This window comes from Halichoerus grypus, chromosome 2, assembly GCF_964656455.1.
Source record: "Halichoerus grypus chromosome 2, mHalGry1.hap1.1, whole genome shotgun sequence".
Taxonomy (NCBI): Eukaryota; Metazoa; Chordata; class Mammalia; order Carnivora; family Phocidae; genus Halichoerus; species Halichoerus grypus.
This window is the reverse complement of record NC_135713.1, coordinates 42,135,555-42,152,550: the sequence shown is the minus strand read 5'-3', so window position 1 is coordinate 42,152,550 and position 16,996 is coordinate 42,135,555. Positions and strand designations below refer to the sequence as shown.

The window sequence follows — 16,996 nt, the reverse complement described above, 5'->3', positions numbered from 1 at the left end:
TCTTGGCTTCTCTTCTTGGCATAGAAACTCCACCCTACAAGTGGGATTTTGGAGGAGAAATGGGAGCCCAAGGTCTTTTTGAGTCACTCCTTCCAGGATAGAACCTCTGCTCTATAAGTGGGACCTGGGAGAATGATAGCTTGCTGTCCTTTCATCCTGGCCCCTAGCATGAAACATCTGCCCTACAAACTAGAGTATGGGGGGTGGGGTGGGATCAGGGCCCCAGGACTCTTGGCCTTCCTTGCCTTGGGTAAAGCCTCTGTTGTATAAGGCAGGAGCTAGGTTGGGCATGGAAGCCCCAGTCTTCTCAGCTGCAGCTGACTAAAATTGAGCTTCTGTAATATGCAGCCAGAGTGGCAGATGAGGCTCTCCTTTGAGGATGACAGGCTTGAATGAGATTTTAGCCCCTTAATAGGATCTTTTTTTTCTGAGTCCCTTTATTTCACTGAAAAGGTTTATCAGGTTGTTGATATTTAAAGTCTTTTAGGGGCGCTTGGTTGGCTCAGTCAGTTGAGCGTCCAACTGTTGATCTCGGCTCAGGTCTTGATTTCGGGGTTGTAAGGTTCAAGCCCCATGTTGGGCTCCACGCTGTGCGTGGGGCCTATTTAAAGAAAATAAAGAAAATAAAGTCTTTTAAATCATTCTCTTGTCATTTGAAATCTAGAATAGTTGGTTTTTCTTTAACTCTGTAAGACTCCAAATGTCTGGACTCTATTTGCTTTCATTTTGGCTGGTCAATCATTAATTTTGCCCGAGTTTATCTCTTTCTTGTAATAGTTTGCTAAAGACAGCTAAGATCAATCAGCAAATATTGCCAATATTCTGTTTTCTAGTATCTTCTAGAGGTGTCAGCACAGTCGGCTTATGTAGAGGAGACAATTTTACCATATGTTTTGCCAGTGTGTCACCATCTTTCCAGGCTCTGACATCGGTTTTCTCACTGCCCCAGTATTTGGCGAATGTCACCTCTTTTAGTTTTTGTTACATTAGCAGTACACTTCTAGGAACAACCTCTAAACAAAGTAGCTTAATACAGGAACGATGCAGGGCAGTGATTCCAGCCCCATACCCTTGTGAGAATGAAACAGAATGATGCATGCAACCCCCACAGGCCAATCTCCCTACATCAAAGCGCTGATCACAGTGAACTGTTTCCTTAAGTGTTTAATTACAATGGGAACTCCAATTATACCCTTGGAAAATACAAAAATAGCTAACATCTTATGAGGACCATACATATATTATATTGTATAATCCTGGCAATAACCCAAGAAATCATGGCACGATTCTAATTCACAGAAGAGAACATGAGGCTCAAAGCAAATCCAGAATCTAGATCTAGCTGGCTCCAGAACGAGACCTCTCACACCAACTCTTGTATGTTTCCTGTCTGTATTCCTAAATCTCTATTAAAACTCACTTCCAAAGAATGAAGTTCCATCTTGAATTAATAAATAAGGAACAAGTTGATTTCTAATGCCGTAGATAGTCATATGTAAATTTGCAGGATATCTCCGCAAATTTTATTTTAAAAAATGAAGGATTCTCTGGGGTGCCTGGGTGGCTCAGCTGGTTAAGCATCTGCCTTCGGCTCAGGTCATGATCTCAGGGTCCTGGGATCAAGCCCCACGTCGTGCTCCCTGCTCAGCGGGAAGCCTGCTTCTCCCTCTCCCTCTGCTGCTCCCCTGTTGTGCGCTCTCTCTCTCTCTCTGCTAAATAAATAAAATCTTAAAAATATAAAATAAAAATGAATGATTCTCTCTGAAAAAAGTCCCTACATTTCTGAATTGTAAAATCCTTATTAAAGTATTTCTTACTATTCTATCACAAGGTGAATTAGGAAATGCCAAATAGACAGAAATGGTGCACAGTAAAATGAACCCCCAAACATGTTGTTGGGTTATGGAGTACTTATAATTTGTATCTTCAGCTTTATGAAGTAATCCAGTGAAAAAGAGCAGTAGTGTATATATTAGGGCTAGGGCTTGGGCTAGGGCTGCCATAACAAAATGTCATAAACTGGGTAGCTTAAGAAACAGAAATTTATTTTCTCACACTTCTGGAGGCTGGGAGTCCAAGATCAAGGTGCCAGCACAGTTGGTTTCCTCTGAGGCTACCCTCCTGCTGCCTCTTCACAGGGTCTTTCCTCTGTCACCTGCATCCCTAGTGTCCTAATCTCCTCTTCTTATAAGGACACCAGTCAGATTGGAGTAAGGGCCAGCCTAATGGCCTCATTTTAACTTCATTGTGCTTTAGAGGCCCTATCTCCAAATACAGTCACACTCTAAGGTACTGGGCATTAGGGCTTTAATTAGGGAAGACAATAACAGTATGTAAGAAGAGGGTAATTTAGTCACCAAAAACAATTATTTAAATCATAGTGAATGCCGTAAGAAGCCATGGCTATTTTCTTTCGCTCATTCTCATATACCTATGTCATATGTACATATGAACAACAACAACACCTTTTCATATTCTTTCATTGATCAAAATGAGCAGAAGTCATATATATGTGTGTATACATACACACACACATATGTACTAGCAATGAACAGGAAAAAAAGTTAATTTTACACTTCAGAATCTTTTTAATTGAAGTATAGTTGACATACAATATTAGTTTTAAATTCTTCTTGAATGACATATTTTCTGTTAAATAGAAGAAAAATAGTATTATTCAATGTGGAAGATCTTGGTAGATGGCATTGTACATGTAATACTTATTTTATATTCATATTTATGTTAACTGCAAATATACAATTCCAATATATGATTTATGTTATGTGGCATATAACATATTATAATACAACTAGGACTATAATGCTTTCATACTTTGCAAATTGTCCACATATGCTTTTCTAATTTTGTTCTGACTAGTCCACTTACTAATATTCCAAAGGTCTTTGTAGGCCATAGTGAGCGTTTATCCTTCAACGAGGTGTACTTTCTGTAATATCTTTGAGAAATGCTTTGGCATCACATATGGAATATGATTTCTACAAAAACATAGCTACATACTTTAAAAATATGTTGAATAGGCTTGACTTCTTGATACATACTAAGATTTGATTTCTACTGAGGCTTTTATTTGTAGATATTCCCATATTAGTTTCTTTTAAGGAATTTTTTCTTGATGAGTCCTTTTATGTCGACAGAAGGCTGAGCTATGTCTGAAGGCTTTTCCACATTGATTGCATTTGTAGGGCTTTTCTCCTGTGTGAGTTCTGTGATGTATAATGAGGTCAGACTTCTCAGAAAAGGCTTTTTTACACTCATTACATTCATAAGGTTTCTCCCCAGTATGGATTTTCTGATGTCTCATAAGGCATGACACTTCACTGAAAGCTTTCTCACACCTGGTACACACATAAGGTTTCTCTCCTGTGTGTATTCTCTGATGTACAAAGAGGTGTGACTTCATGCTGAAGGCTCTCCCACATTCATCACACCCATAGGGTTTCTCTCCAGTATGAGTTCTCTGATGAATGTTGAGGTGTGACTTTTGGAAAAAGGCTTTCCCACACTCACCACATTTATAGGGTTTCTGCCCAGTGTGGATTCTCTGATGTTCGATGAGGTGTGACTTATGGGCGAAAGATTTTCTACATTCAGTACACTCGTACGGTTTCTCTTGAGTATGGATCCTCAGATGGATAACAAGATTGGATTTCTTGCTGAAGGCCTTTCCACACTCCGTACACACAAAGGGCTTTTCTCCTGTATGAGTTCTCTTATGTATAATGAGGTCTGACTTCTGGAAGAAGGCCTTCCCACATTCGCTACATTCATTCTTTCTTCTGTTACCACTAAATGAGCCTAAATAATTCAAACTCCTACCATAGGAGGCATATTTTTGGAGTCTTTGTTTGGAAGAAACAAAGTCTGTGCTCAGAGGAAATATATTTCTAAGTGCATTACATTTGTTGCCCTTTTCCGCAATCACAGTTTCCTGGTCAATGAATGCAACATGTTTCAAAAATGTTTCTTGGTTCTCTTGGTGTCTTTCCAAGGGGTCATCAAGTTGCCAGACTTCTTCTCTAAGGAAGCATAATTAGCTCTGTTTGTGAATATTTCTGCTAATGTATTATGGCTCATAACTTTTCACCCTATTGTGAGATTGAATCTTTACTTTAAGGCCTAGTATCCCTAATGAACAGAAATACCAAGGCTACATGGAATCTATACCCCTGAGCTTTGTAAGAAAACCACAACTTAAAAAAAAATCGTATTCGTAGAAACAGAAATAGAGAATATGACAAAGAACACAAATATATCTGGCTGTCTGCAAATAGGACTTTGCAAACTGGGAAGAAAAACAAAAATAATTACAAGGTGCAATAAAAAGGAACAAAGGAGGACAGCTGTTACGGGGTCAATAGGAAGAGCCCATCTAGAGAATTACAATGACTGGCTGAAATGGTGATCAGAGGAAATAAAGGAGAGATTGGATGAGGAACAGAGAGATCTGAGCTGGTGTCTCATCGACTCATCGTTGGATTGCTCTAGTTTAATCCTCACTCGTCTCTCTGCTTCCAATGTCTCTGAGCTCATCTAGTCATCCATCAGCATGAAACGGACTTGACAAAGCCAGCGAGCCCACCTGCAAGCAGTAGTCAGTGCCTCAGAAAGCCGTAACAGTAATTCGTTCTTATATGGGTGTGAAGGCCCAGGAACCCAGGTGTCCAGTAAGAGAGAAATAAGCCACAGAATAAGCCAAATACAAATGCCTCAGGGTTAGATTAACTATTGAATTCTCACTCCTGAGTGTGTCATCTTAGTCTATTAATAGTTCACAGATACTACATTAATCCTGACTTTTAAATACTCTCCCCCCTTTCTTCTCTACCTAGCACATATAGAAGAGGAATCACAGTTAAGAAAACAGGTACTAAGTCCAGATTACCAGGGTTTCAATCCTACCTCCAACACTAATTAGACATGTGGCAGAGGTCAAGTTCCTTGATCTCTTTGGTTCTCAACTTCCCTTTCTATAAAAAAAGGGATAATAATAGCACCTACCTTGTAGTGTTGTCATGAGAATTAAATGAGTCAATAGATGTAAAGTACTCAGAATACTGCCTCACACATAATACGTTTTGTCAGTTAGATACCATTATTACACGTATTATTACTGACAACTATGTGCTTGCCACTTTTGCTTTACATCGTGTTTTCCAAATTTCTGGATTCTATTAATGTGGAGACGCTAAGCAGCAGATTTCTCACTCTGGATCTAAAATCCTGTCTGTCTTCATTTTCATCTATTTTATAAACCTCTGACAGTACTTGACTCTGTTAAACTTATGCTACCTACATCCAGAGCAATAAAGTCATTCCCTGGCTCAGAATTCAATAATTCTCCTGAACTTCCTAACCCAGTTCCTGACATATGAGCCATCAGTCTTTAAAGAAAGTGAGTAGATTTCTATTCTTTATCCAACACTGGTTCCCCAGAGGCTAGACTGGACACCTCTCCTAGGAAGATACACACATGGCCAAAACACACATGAAAATGTGCTCAACATCACTAGTCATTCAGTGCAAATCAAAACCATAAGATACCACTTCATACCCATTAGGATTGCTACTAGAAAAACAAAACAAAACAAAAAATAACAAGCGTCAGTGAGGATGTGGAAAAATTGGAACTTTTGTGCACTGCTGGTGCGAATGTAAAATTGTGTGGTAGCTGTGGGAAACATCAGAGCAATTCCTTAAAAATGTAAACACAGAATTACCACATGGTCCAGCAAATTCACTTCTGGGTGTATACCTAAAAGAATTGGAAGCAGGGGCTCAAACAGAAATTTGGACACCAACGTTCTTGGAAGCATTATTCACAGGAGCCCAAAGGTAAAAACAACTCAAATGTTCATTGCAAATAAATGGATAAACAAAATGTGGTATACACATACAACAGAGTATTCTTCAGCCCTAAAAATCAATCAAATTCTATCACATGCCACAACGTGGATGAACTTCGAAGATATACTAAGTAAAATAAATCAGACATAAAAGGACAAATACTGTTTGATTCCATTTATATGAGGTATCCAGAATAGTAAGATTCTGAGCAAAGAAAGTAAAGTAGTGGTTAGCAGTAGCTAGCAGGGGAGGTAGGGCGGGGAGGTATAGTTTAACGGGTACAGAGTCTCGGCTGGTGGTGATGAAAGAGTTCTGCAGATGGATGGTGGTGATGGTGCACATCAACGTGAATGTACTTAATGTCACTGAACAATACACTTAAAAATAGTAAATTCTATGGTATGTATATTTTGCAAAAATTAAAAAAAGGCAAAAAAACTTCTCAAAGTCTTAAATGAAGTTGGTTAAGAATCACAGGCAGAATATACCTGGAAGGGAAAATGTCACTCTCTAATAGCCATGCAGAGAAGAGCATTAATGTGGGAAGGTGATATATGGAAATGGCATTCAGGTAAATAAGGAACTTATGTCAACCATCCCAGTTGTTTTCAAAGGGCCAAAGGCTTTAAGAAGAGAGTCCTGAAGCATATTTTTCAAAGATGCCAACCCTTACTGATCAACTGTGATCTTTTAAAAAATTTTCTTTTAAATTCCAGTAAACATATAGTGTTACATTAGTTTCAGGTATGCAATATAGTGATACAACAGTTCCGTATATTACTCAGGGCTCATGACAAGTATACTCTTAATCCCCTTCACCTATTTCACCCATCCTCCCACTATCTCTCCTCTGGTAACCATCAGATCAACTGTGATCTTAATTTCATTCACTTCCATCCACAGAGTCCTTTACCTAACTCACCTGCATAGTTCCAATTTGGGATTTCTCTCTCCACCATCCATGGTTCTTCACCTTGTTCCAACTTGTGGATCACAGATGGCTTTGTGGTTTGATATCCTGTCAATGGGAAATGATAGAGGATTTGGACCTAGCTACCTGGGCTTCAGGTCCTTTGAACTCTGAACTTCATCAGGGACTTCCTGATGAAGGTGCCCATTTGTACCTGAAAAAGAGAGGTCTTTAAACAAACTTGAAGCCAGACCTCCCAAAGACTGTCAATCTTAAATCTAAGACCCAGAGCCATACTTGTAAAAGTACTTCAAAGGGCTGATTATTTGGAGCAACTGAGAAAGGTAAGGTAGTTAACTAAGCACATGCCAATCAACACTGGGAAACGGTCCTCACCCACTGAGATGAGGTTGATATAGTTCTCTAGCATCACATCCCTGTATAGATCCCTCTGGGGAAGGTCCAGATACTGCCACTCCTCCTGGGTGAAATCCACAGCCACGTCCTTGAATGATACTGGTCCCTGCAACAACACATTCCTATTCCAACTAAAGTCATCAGTACTGCACAAAATGGAAAAAAAAAAAAAGCATGGCAACTTGTTTAAAGCATGCTCATTATTTGATAATGCTTCCTAAAATTTGGCCCCATTTCATTTTGGGTGATAGTATACTAATTTGATCTCATTCTGTTTCTCCTGCTCTATGCTTTGATGCCCATTTGTCTAGTTTTATGTTCCATTTTGTGGGTAACACAAAAATCATATTTGAAACATTTTACACTGAATATTCATTATTCATTAGGCCATTCTTTCATTAAGTCATTAAGCAAATGTTTACTGAACACCCCATACACATCCAGAACTGATTGTCCTAGATGCAAAGGACCAAATATCAGAATCCGACCCAATGTGCCAAGGCACAGAAAAGATGCTCACTTGGTATCAAGTTATACAAAGAGAAGGCGGCACTGTGCAAAATGCTCTTGATAAGTTTTTTTTAACAAAGTATTTTAATTGTCAATGTTTAAATTAACAATGTACTAAATACTTGTTTTGCTATTTTTCATTTTCCTATACTTGTATGACCAACAGTAAGAGGATTTAATGTTTTAACCAACATTTTTAAAGGTCACAGAACAACTATAACCAATATAAAAAATCCCATTGATTATTAAGATTTCTTTGCATGATTTTAGCTCACATGGTCATTTTTACAGTCCTCCACTACTGTTCCTATATAATGAATGGAACAAACTAACTCACCTGGGACTTGGTCATTTTCTGCAGCCTTTGGGTGAAGACAGAGATCTATGAACACAGAGGTAGGGGGAGAGATGGAGCCATGAGAGACCAGGTATGACTTGAAGATCCCAGAATCCCTGGTGTAACAAAGCCATCCACGGCTGCCTCAACAGTTCAGGAGGGGAAGCCACTCTGTGGGAGAATGTCTCCTGGGCCCTCCAGAACTCATTGTGAGAAAAACCAGACTTGCACTAAGATTTAGCTGCAAGACTATCTGTTGCAGCACTTCTTAACATACTGAAAAATTGGAACAAATTAAGGAACTGGTAAAACAAACAGATATATACTCCAAAGATAAAGTAATTTACAGTCATCTAAAATGATGTTGCCAAATATTTATCAATATGTAATGGCAGTTGGTGCACATCCTTCTCTGACCATTTAGTCATGCCTTCTGTGGATTCTAACCAGGGCTGTAGGAACAGACAGGTTGGAGTCTGAAGGTAGAATGTACCAGCAACAGGTTCTCAGTGGGACCCAGGAACTGCGGAAGAGACACCAACAGACCCTGGACATATAATGTCCACATGGTGAGATTCGTGCCACAGTCTTTCTGGAATCTTTCCCGGGGAGCTGAGTTGCCAATCCCTGTGTTTTAAGCTAAGGGGGAGGAGAGGTCAGTTAAATGCTATGTTTTAGGTTGGGAGACATATAAAGAGTGGGAGATTTGGAGGACAGTATTTGGGCTTGAATTTACCTCTGGCTGTTTGACTTTGGGCAAGTCAGTCAACCTCACCTCTCCAGCCTCAGTAAAATTAGAAATCATATCTGTGTTATATCAGAGATTAAGGTAAGAAGCATATTTTGATTAAGGTAACAAACATATTTTACAGAACAACCTAATGTTAATATGTTAATGTGTGTGTGTGTGTGTGTGTCCATGCTGGCTGTTCCCTCTACCCAGCACACTCTTCTATTTCTTTCTTTTTTTTTTTTTTAAGATTTATTTATTAGAGAGATAGACGGGGTGGGGGGGGGAGGAAGGGGCAGAGGAAGATGAAGAGAATCTCGAGCAGACCCCCAGCTGAGCATGGAGCCAGACACAGGGCTCCATCTCATGACCCTGAGATCATGACCTGAGCAGAAACCAAGAGTCAGATGCTTAACCAGATTGAGTTACCCAGGCACCCCCACCCTTCTACTTCTTCAAGTCTTTACTCAAAAATCACCAAGGAGGCCTCCGCTGTCTACCTAAGTTAAATTTAATCCCCCCCCATTTCCCTTACCCTGATCTACTTTTTCTTTGTGTATAAATTCTAATATATAATTTACTATCTAATATACTATATGATTATGCTTATTGTTAATGGACTGTCTCTACTTACTAAAACTAAGATTTCATAAAGGCAGGGAGCTTGATTCAGTACTGTATATTCAGTACTGTATCCCCAGCACTAGAAACAATGTCCGGTTCATGGATGCCCAATAAATAGTCATTTAAAAAAATAGTTATATGTAGTAAATTTCATAAAACAATCCTTATCACAAGGGAATACACATGTGCTATTTTACAGTATTTTATCTATTTTTTTTAAGTCCCTGCTTACTGTAGGATTCCATTCATATGATGTTCTACAAAGGCAAAACTAACCTATAGAGATAGAAATTGGAAACTGGTTGGTTCTTAAGCAGGTGGGGGGAGGAGTTGACTAAAAAGGAGCAGAACTTTCTGGGGGATTAAAATGTTTGATGGGGGTGGTAGTTACATGTGTGCATCAACAAATTTTACACTTTTGTTCTCTGTAAATTATATGCAAATCATTCTGTGTAAATTATATCTGACCTAAAAGTACTGGCAAATAACAATACTAGTCTTGGCTCATTAAACAGGTTTCACCACCCATACTCACTACTGGGTTGCAGCCGATGGTTTGAAAAGCTGACTTAGAGGGTTGCTGTAAGGGTTAAAGGTTAGATGCCTTTGGAAAAGCAGGTAGCACTCCACCTGGAACATTTCAGACCTTCAGTAAAGCTTGGTTCTCTTTCCACACCCCGGAGGGCGCTCCTCACCTTGGTGTCCACCACTTGGCGCGCACTGGCACCCCTGGATGCGCTGGATGCGCTCCGGGCACGACACCTGAAGCGCGACACCAGCAAGAACGCAGTCCCGGGACCCCGCCCAGTCCGGGCTCACGGACCCAGGTTGAGGAGGGTCACTGTAGCTTTTGACACATCCCGATCCACGCCTACTCCAAAGTCCTGCTGAATCCTATTGTTCTTCCCCCACCTCCCCGAGCCCGCGCCCACTTCCTCGGCGCACCTCCAGCCCAGACGAAGACCCACCAAGTGCGATGCTTAGAGCCTCCGGACTCGCCCCCGCCCCCGGGGCACTGCGGTGAGGACGGGAAGGGCACACATGCGCGGAGGAGGGCGCCGCGCGCGCGGGGCTCGCAGGAGCCCGTTGCCTTCGCCTGCAAAATACATCTCCCAGAATGCCTGCGCTGCGACGCTGCACATGCGCAGCGAGAGGCCGGGAGCGCGTAGGGCGTCCGGGCGCCTTGCACCTGATCCCAGCACTGCGCCCCTGGCCCCCCCACCCCCGGGTCTCCAAGCCCTTCCTCCAAAAAGACCCACATGGAAGGTCTAACGCGCGCGCACGGAGCCACGAGCCTAGCGATAGAGGCAAGACCTACAATGTTTCGAGAATTCTACCAGGCCGAGCACGTTTCACTAAAGGTTTGAGGACTTAACTGTGGAATTTCAGTTTGAGCCCAAAGCCTTTCGGATTTTTGTGTTCAGCCTTTCTGCTTCTCTGAATGGACCTGTGAGTATAACGTTTTGAGCAAAGGGGAAATACGTCTCAGAGATTTCACTAGAATGCCTAACAATGGCATATTTTCTAAGAACACACAAATTAATTTCGATTACACAAATATGAAGACCAGTAGCTAACTCGTCTGTGTAATAGTAAGAAAAAAAAAAAAACTTGGAAAAAAACCTAGGGACAGTTTTCCTCCACAGGGCAGTTCGATGTTATGAAGACACTGTTGCTCCAGATTGATCTAGTGCAGCATTAATCAGTGTCCTGGTAGGTGTCCATAGATATTTTTTTGGATGATCACCTTCCATGTTGTGCCAGTTTCCATATGGCTTAAAAGTTATAACAAAAAGAAATACCTATAAAGCATTTACTTGGAGTAAAGAATATGGCTGGCAAAATAAAGATTTTGTCCTTGGTTACCGAAAGGTAGCCTCTAGATTCTTGGAATTTCCCCAGTAATATCCCTGGTGGGCCCTGATAATTCATCCTACCTAGATGATTCATGGTGGGTCCCTGGATAGTTGACACCAAGAAGATGACTCAGGGTAGGGGCTGGCCACTCCACAAAGACCATGTGACTAGAGAGTTGGGGTTTTGAATCACAAGATACATTTGTATACGTGCTGCCTAAGCGATCACCACAAGATACATTTGGAGGACTTCCTGACCTCTGGGGAGTGAAGCAGGGTTGGAGATTGAGTTCAGCTTGAAGGCCTGTGATTCAGTCATTCGTGCCTAGATAATGAGACCTCAATAAAAACTCTGGACATCGAGCTCAAGTGAACTTTCCTGGTTGGCAATATTATATGTATTGTCACACATTGATGTGCTCGGAGGGCATGACATCCTGACAACACAGCGAGAACAGCAGAAGTTTCACTTTTGTAACCCTTTCAGATCTTACACTATGAGTCTCTCCCTTTGGCTAGTTCTCATTCATATCCTAATGCTATAATAAATCTGTAATCATAAGTATAGTGCTTTCCTGAGTTCTGTGAGTCACTGAAGTGAATTATCAAAGTATCAGAGGGGGTACTGGAAACTCCTGGATTTTTAGCCCACTAGCCAGAGTAGCCCAGAGTGGGGCCTGAGAACTGGGCTTCTGGCTGGTGACCAAAGTGAGGGCAGTCTTATGAAGACCTGTGAAGTTTGGCCCAATTCCAGCTGGTTGGTGTCAGAAATCACTGAGACTATGTATTTTGCATGATTCTAGGTACTTTAAATGTATTAACTGATTTAATACTTCCTAACAACTCTATGAAGCAGATTCTATTAACCTCATTTTAGGCATGAAGGAATTGAGACCTACAGATTAATCCACTTATTGGGGGATGCACAGCTAGTTAGTGGGAGAGCAAGGCAGAATGGCTGTAGACCATGGGTTGTAAATTGCCACTCTCAGGCCACATGGGGCAGCTGCCTGTTTTTGCACTCTGTGACCATAGAATGTTTCTTTACATTTGTAAATGACTGGAAAAAAATTGAAAGAATAGAGTTGTGTTTGGGTCTTAGTTTATAAAAAGTGACTGCATGATGACACAGAGAGGTCAGTGTCATTGAAAGAAAAGTTTAATATTACTCAAAGTTGCCCTAGAAATGGGAGGCAGGGTCAAAGTTTCTGGGTCCCAATTCCACTGAGAGGGTTCCCCACACCAACAATAAGCAATTCTGTGACATCAGCCAGGAGTCCTACAGTTTAACTCAATTCTGCCACATCTCCTGGGAGATAGCATCTGATCCCACAGATTAAGGGTTCAGTCCTACAAGACTGACACCCCTCTTCACTTCACACCCCTCGCCTAGCCACAAGCCCAGGTTATTATATGCTTCTGACCCACCAGCTGCAGAATGGAGGTTCCCCAGGCCGCCTCCTTAAACTACAGATGCCAGTCACAAGTCTAGTTGTTACTTGTAGTTCTGACTGGCTATAAATCAGAGATTCCCACCACCCTTTCCTTGGGTTCAATTAATTTGATAGAACCACTCATAGAACTTAAACATTTTACTTACTAGATTACTGATTTATTATAAAAATATATGACTCAGGAACAGCTAAATGGAAGACATATGGAAGGCAGGTATGGGGAAGGGGTGTGGAGCTTCCATGCTCTCTGAACAAGTCACTCTCTCCACATCCCCACATGTTCACCAACCTGGAAGCTCTTCAAACCCTGTCCTTTTGGGGTTTTATGGAAGCTTCATTACATAGGTGTGATTGATTAAGTCCCTGGCCATTGGTTATTGATTCAACTTCCAGCCCCTATCCCATCCCTAAAGATCAGGGGGTGGGACTGAAAATTTCACCCCTGTATTCTTGGTTGGTTGCCCTGGCAACCAGCCACCATCTTTAGGTGCTTTCCACAAGTCACATCAGTAATGTAAACCCAGTTGTGGTGGAAAAGGGCTATTACGAATAAGACGACACCCATTTCACCTTTATGGCTCTAAAGCAATTTCAGAAACTGAGGGCAGGAGACCAATAGGATGGCAAAAGATGCTCCTTATCACTCTGGAAATTCCAAGGCTTTTGGAAGCTGTGAGCCAGGAACCATTGACAATACCATATATATATGAGAAATATATTTTGGTCATCTGAGTGACCAAATATGTTTTTCTTATATAGTATCACACAGGGCCACAGAGAGAAGCACCAGTGTTAGGAGGCCTTTTTTTTTTTTTTTTTTTTTTTTTTAAGATATGAGTGCTTTTTTTAAAAATTCTAGTATAGTTAGCATACAGTGTTATATTAGTTTCAGGTGTACAGTGTGGTGATTCAACACTTCATACATCACCGAGTGCTCATCACTACAAATGCACTACAGACCATAGCTTTTACTGGCATTTTCATGGGAAAGGATAGGCAGAGCAGGGTAAACAGTTTAGGATTGGCTGGTTTGAATAATTCTGCTGGGCTTTGGGACATTGGGATTGTCCTTAATTTTCTATTACCTGGCCCTGGATTGATTTAGGGCAGGGGAATATTAGCTTGGTGTGTGACTGTTAGATAAAGGAGGTGTTAGGAGTATGGACTTGGGATTGGCTGGTTTACCTATGAGAGGAGTGCTGTCAGGCAAGTTATCACAATAGGAATTATTATTATTTTTTTAAAGATTTTATTTATTTATTTGACAGAGAGAGCGAGAGCAGGAACACAAGCAGGGGGAGTGGGAGAGGGAGAAGCAGGCTTCCTGCAGAGCAGGGAGCCCTATGTGGGACTCGATCCCAGGACCCTGGGATCATGACCTGAACTGAAGGCAGACACTTAACGACTGAGCCACCCAGGCGCCCTCACAATAGGAATTAACTAGTTCTGGGAGTTTCCCCAGCCAGCAAAGACCCCCACCCCAGGAGATCAAAACATCATAACATAGAGAAAATTAAAAATATGGTCAATATACAATAGTATCTCAAGATACATGAACATTAGGTGAAATTCTAATTTTAGTGTATATAAACTTTATATTATTGGAACACAGCAACATTTATTTATTACTGTCTGTGCCTGCTTTTATTCTACGACAGTAGAGTTGACTTATGAGAGAAACCATGTGGCCTGCAAAACCTAAATTCTTCACTATTCGGCCTTACTAAAAAAAATTTGTCAACCTCTGCTCTGTAGTAAATGCCCTTAATCTGTATGAAATACTGCATAAAAATGAAAATGTAAAATTATAAACGTTTTAAAAATAAAAGACTATATGTACTGAATCTTTGGGTGGGGAGACTTTAACATGCTACTATTATAAGGAAAAATAGATTCAATTATGGAAAATATTAAAACTTTCTGTGGTAAAAAACAATTATAAAGATACTTCCACTTCTAGGCAGATGGAGTAGATACAGTTTTCCCTACTCTCTCTCCTAAGGAAGAGCTCAGAATTCTATACATCTATACATCATTGTTTTCTGGCTTTCATAGTTTCTATTGAAAAGTCAGTTAGAAATCTTAGTCTTTAAAGGGAATATGTCTGTTTTCCTCTGACTACTTTTAAGATTTTCAGCTTTTTTCTTTTTTTTAATACTTTTTAAAAAAGATTTTATTTATTTATTTGACAGAGAGAGACACAGCAAGAGAGGGAACACAAGCAGGGGGAGTGGGAGAGGGAGAAGCAGGCTTCCCGCGGAGCAGGGAGCCCAATTCGGGTCTCCATCCCAGGACCCTGGGATCATGACCTGAGCCGAAGGCAGACGCTTAACGACTGAGCCACCCAGGCGCCCCTCAGCTTTTTTCTTTTTTAAAGAACATCTTTATTGAGATATAATTCACCCATTTAAAGTGTATAATATAGTGGCTTTTAGTATAGTCACTGATACGCGCAACCATTGCCACACTCAATTTTAGAACATTGTTAGCACTTCAAAAAGAAACCCTGTACCCTTTAGCTATTATTCCACTATTCACCATATCCTGTGCCCCAAGCAATCACTAGTCTACTTTCATTCTCTATAGATTTGCCTATTCTATTTATATTTTCATTTAAATGGAATCATATAACATGTACTCTTTTATGATTGGCTTCTTTCCCTTAATGTAATATATTCAAGGTTCACCCATATGGCAGCATTTATCAGTGCTTCATTCTTTTTTATGGCTGAATAATATTCAATTGTATGTATGTACCATGCTTTCTTTATCCATTCACCATTTGATGGACATTTGGCTTCTTTGTACCTTTTTTAAAAAAAAGATTTACTTATTTATTTTAGAGAGAGAGTGCGAGGTCAGGGGGGCAGAGGGAGAGAAACTCCAGCAGACTCCATGCCCAGCACAGAGCCCAAGGCAGGGCTTGATCTCACGACTCTCAGATCACTACCTACGCTGAAACCAAGAGTCGGATGTTCAACCCGACTGTGCCACCCAGGTGCCCGTTTGTACCTTTTGACTTTTATGATTAATTATATAAACAGTGTATACATTTTGGTGTGGACATACCACTTTCAGTTGTTTTGGTTAGATTCCTGGCAGTGGAATTACTGGGTCAAATAGTAATTCTATGTTTAACCATTTGAGAAACTGCCAAGTTTTTTCCAAAGTGGCTACACCATTTTACATCCTCACCAGCAGTGTATGAGGGTTCTGATTCATCACATCATCACTAACATTTGTTATTGTCTGACTTTTTGACACTAGCCATCCTTGTGGGTGTGAAGTGGTATCTCATTGTGGTTTTGATTTGCATTTCCCTGATGACTAATAATGTCAAGCATTTCTCATGTGTTTGTTGGCTATTTGCATATAGTGTAAGGTAAGGGTCCAATTTCATTCTTTGTCATGTGCCTAGCAAATTTTCCAGGACCATTTATTGAAAGAACAGTCCTTTCCTCATTGAATCATCTTGCCACCCATGTCAAAAACCACTTGAATATAGGTGTATGGGTTTATTTCTGGACTCTCCATTCTATTCTCTTGACCTATATGTCTATCCATATTCTAGTACCACATTATTTTGATTACCATGATTTTGTAGTAATTTCAACACAATGTTGAATAAAGGGCTGAAAGAAAGCATCCTTGTTCTATGCTTATCTTAGGGGAAAAACTTTTAGTCTTTTACCACTGAATATAATGTTATCAGTGAGTTATTCATAAGTGGACTTTATCATGTTTAGCAGTTTCTTTCTGCTAGTTTGTTGTGTTTTCATCATGAAAGGGTATTGGACTTTGTAAAATACTTTTTCTGCATTAATTGAGATGGCGAGATGATCGTGATTTCATCCCCCTTGATTCTTAATGTACATTGATAGATTTTTTAATGATGAGTGACTCATTTCTAGGATAAATCCCACTTTGGTTAAGGTATATAATCCTTTTAATATGCTGTATTTGGTTTGATAACATTTTGTTGAGGATTTTTCTCATATATATTCATAAGAGATACGGGTTTGTAGTTTTCTTGTGATGTCTTTGTCTGGCTTTTGTATCACTTCACACCCACTAGGATGAATAGCATCAAAAAGTCAGATAATATTGGAAGGTTTGAAAATAATTTTCATTAATTCTTTAAGTGTTTTGTAGAATTTGCCAGTTAAGCCATCTGGTTCTGAGCTTTTCTTTGATGGGAGGTTTTTGCTTACTGATTCAGTCTATTCGTTATAACTCTGTTATAGGACTGTTCTGTTTCTTTTTGAATCAGTTTCGGAGGTTTGTGTGCTTCTA

The 16,996-nt window shown here is 40.3% G+C and overlaps 1 protein-coding gene across 1 annotated transcript; it reads right to left on the bottom strand.

The window, feature by feature from the left end:
* Positions 1-3,073: 3,073 nt before the first annotated feature.
* Positions 3,074-10,477, bottom strand: LOC118534657 (uncharacterized). Its single transcript, XM_078066752.1, has 5 exons — positions 10,339-10,477; positions 8,040-8,084; positions 7,172-7,298; positions 6,788-6,883; positions 3,074-4,035 (listed from the first exon to the last, which is right to left on the bottom strand). The coding sequence occupies exons 2-5, from the start codon at positions 8,052-8,054 to the stop codon at positions 3,116-3,118; spliced, it is 1,158 nt and encodes a 385-aa protein (XP_077922878.1). The 5' UTR covers positions 8,055-8,084; positions 10,339-10,477; the 3' UTR covers positions 3,074-3,115.
* Between the last annotated feature and the right edge of the window lie 6,519 nt (positions 10,478-16,996).

What these genes read in the sequence shown, in the direction of transcription:
- LOC118534657 (XM_078066752.1), bottom strand. An exon ending in TATCAACCTCATCTCAGTGG is followed by an intron (nt 6,884 to 7,171) that starts GTGAGGACCGTT and finishes TCCCATTGACAG; the next exon opens with GATATCAAACCACAAAGCCA. An exon ending in CCCAAATTGGAACTATGCAG is followed by an intron (nt 4,036 to 6,787) that starts GTGAGTTAGGTA and finishes GCTTCCTTAGAG; the next exon opens with AAGAAGTCTGGCAACTTGAT.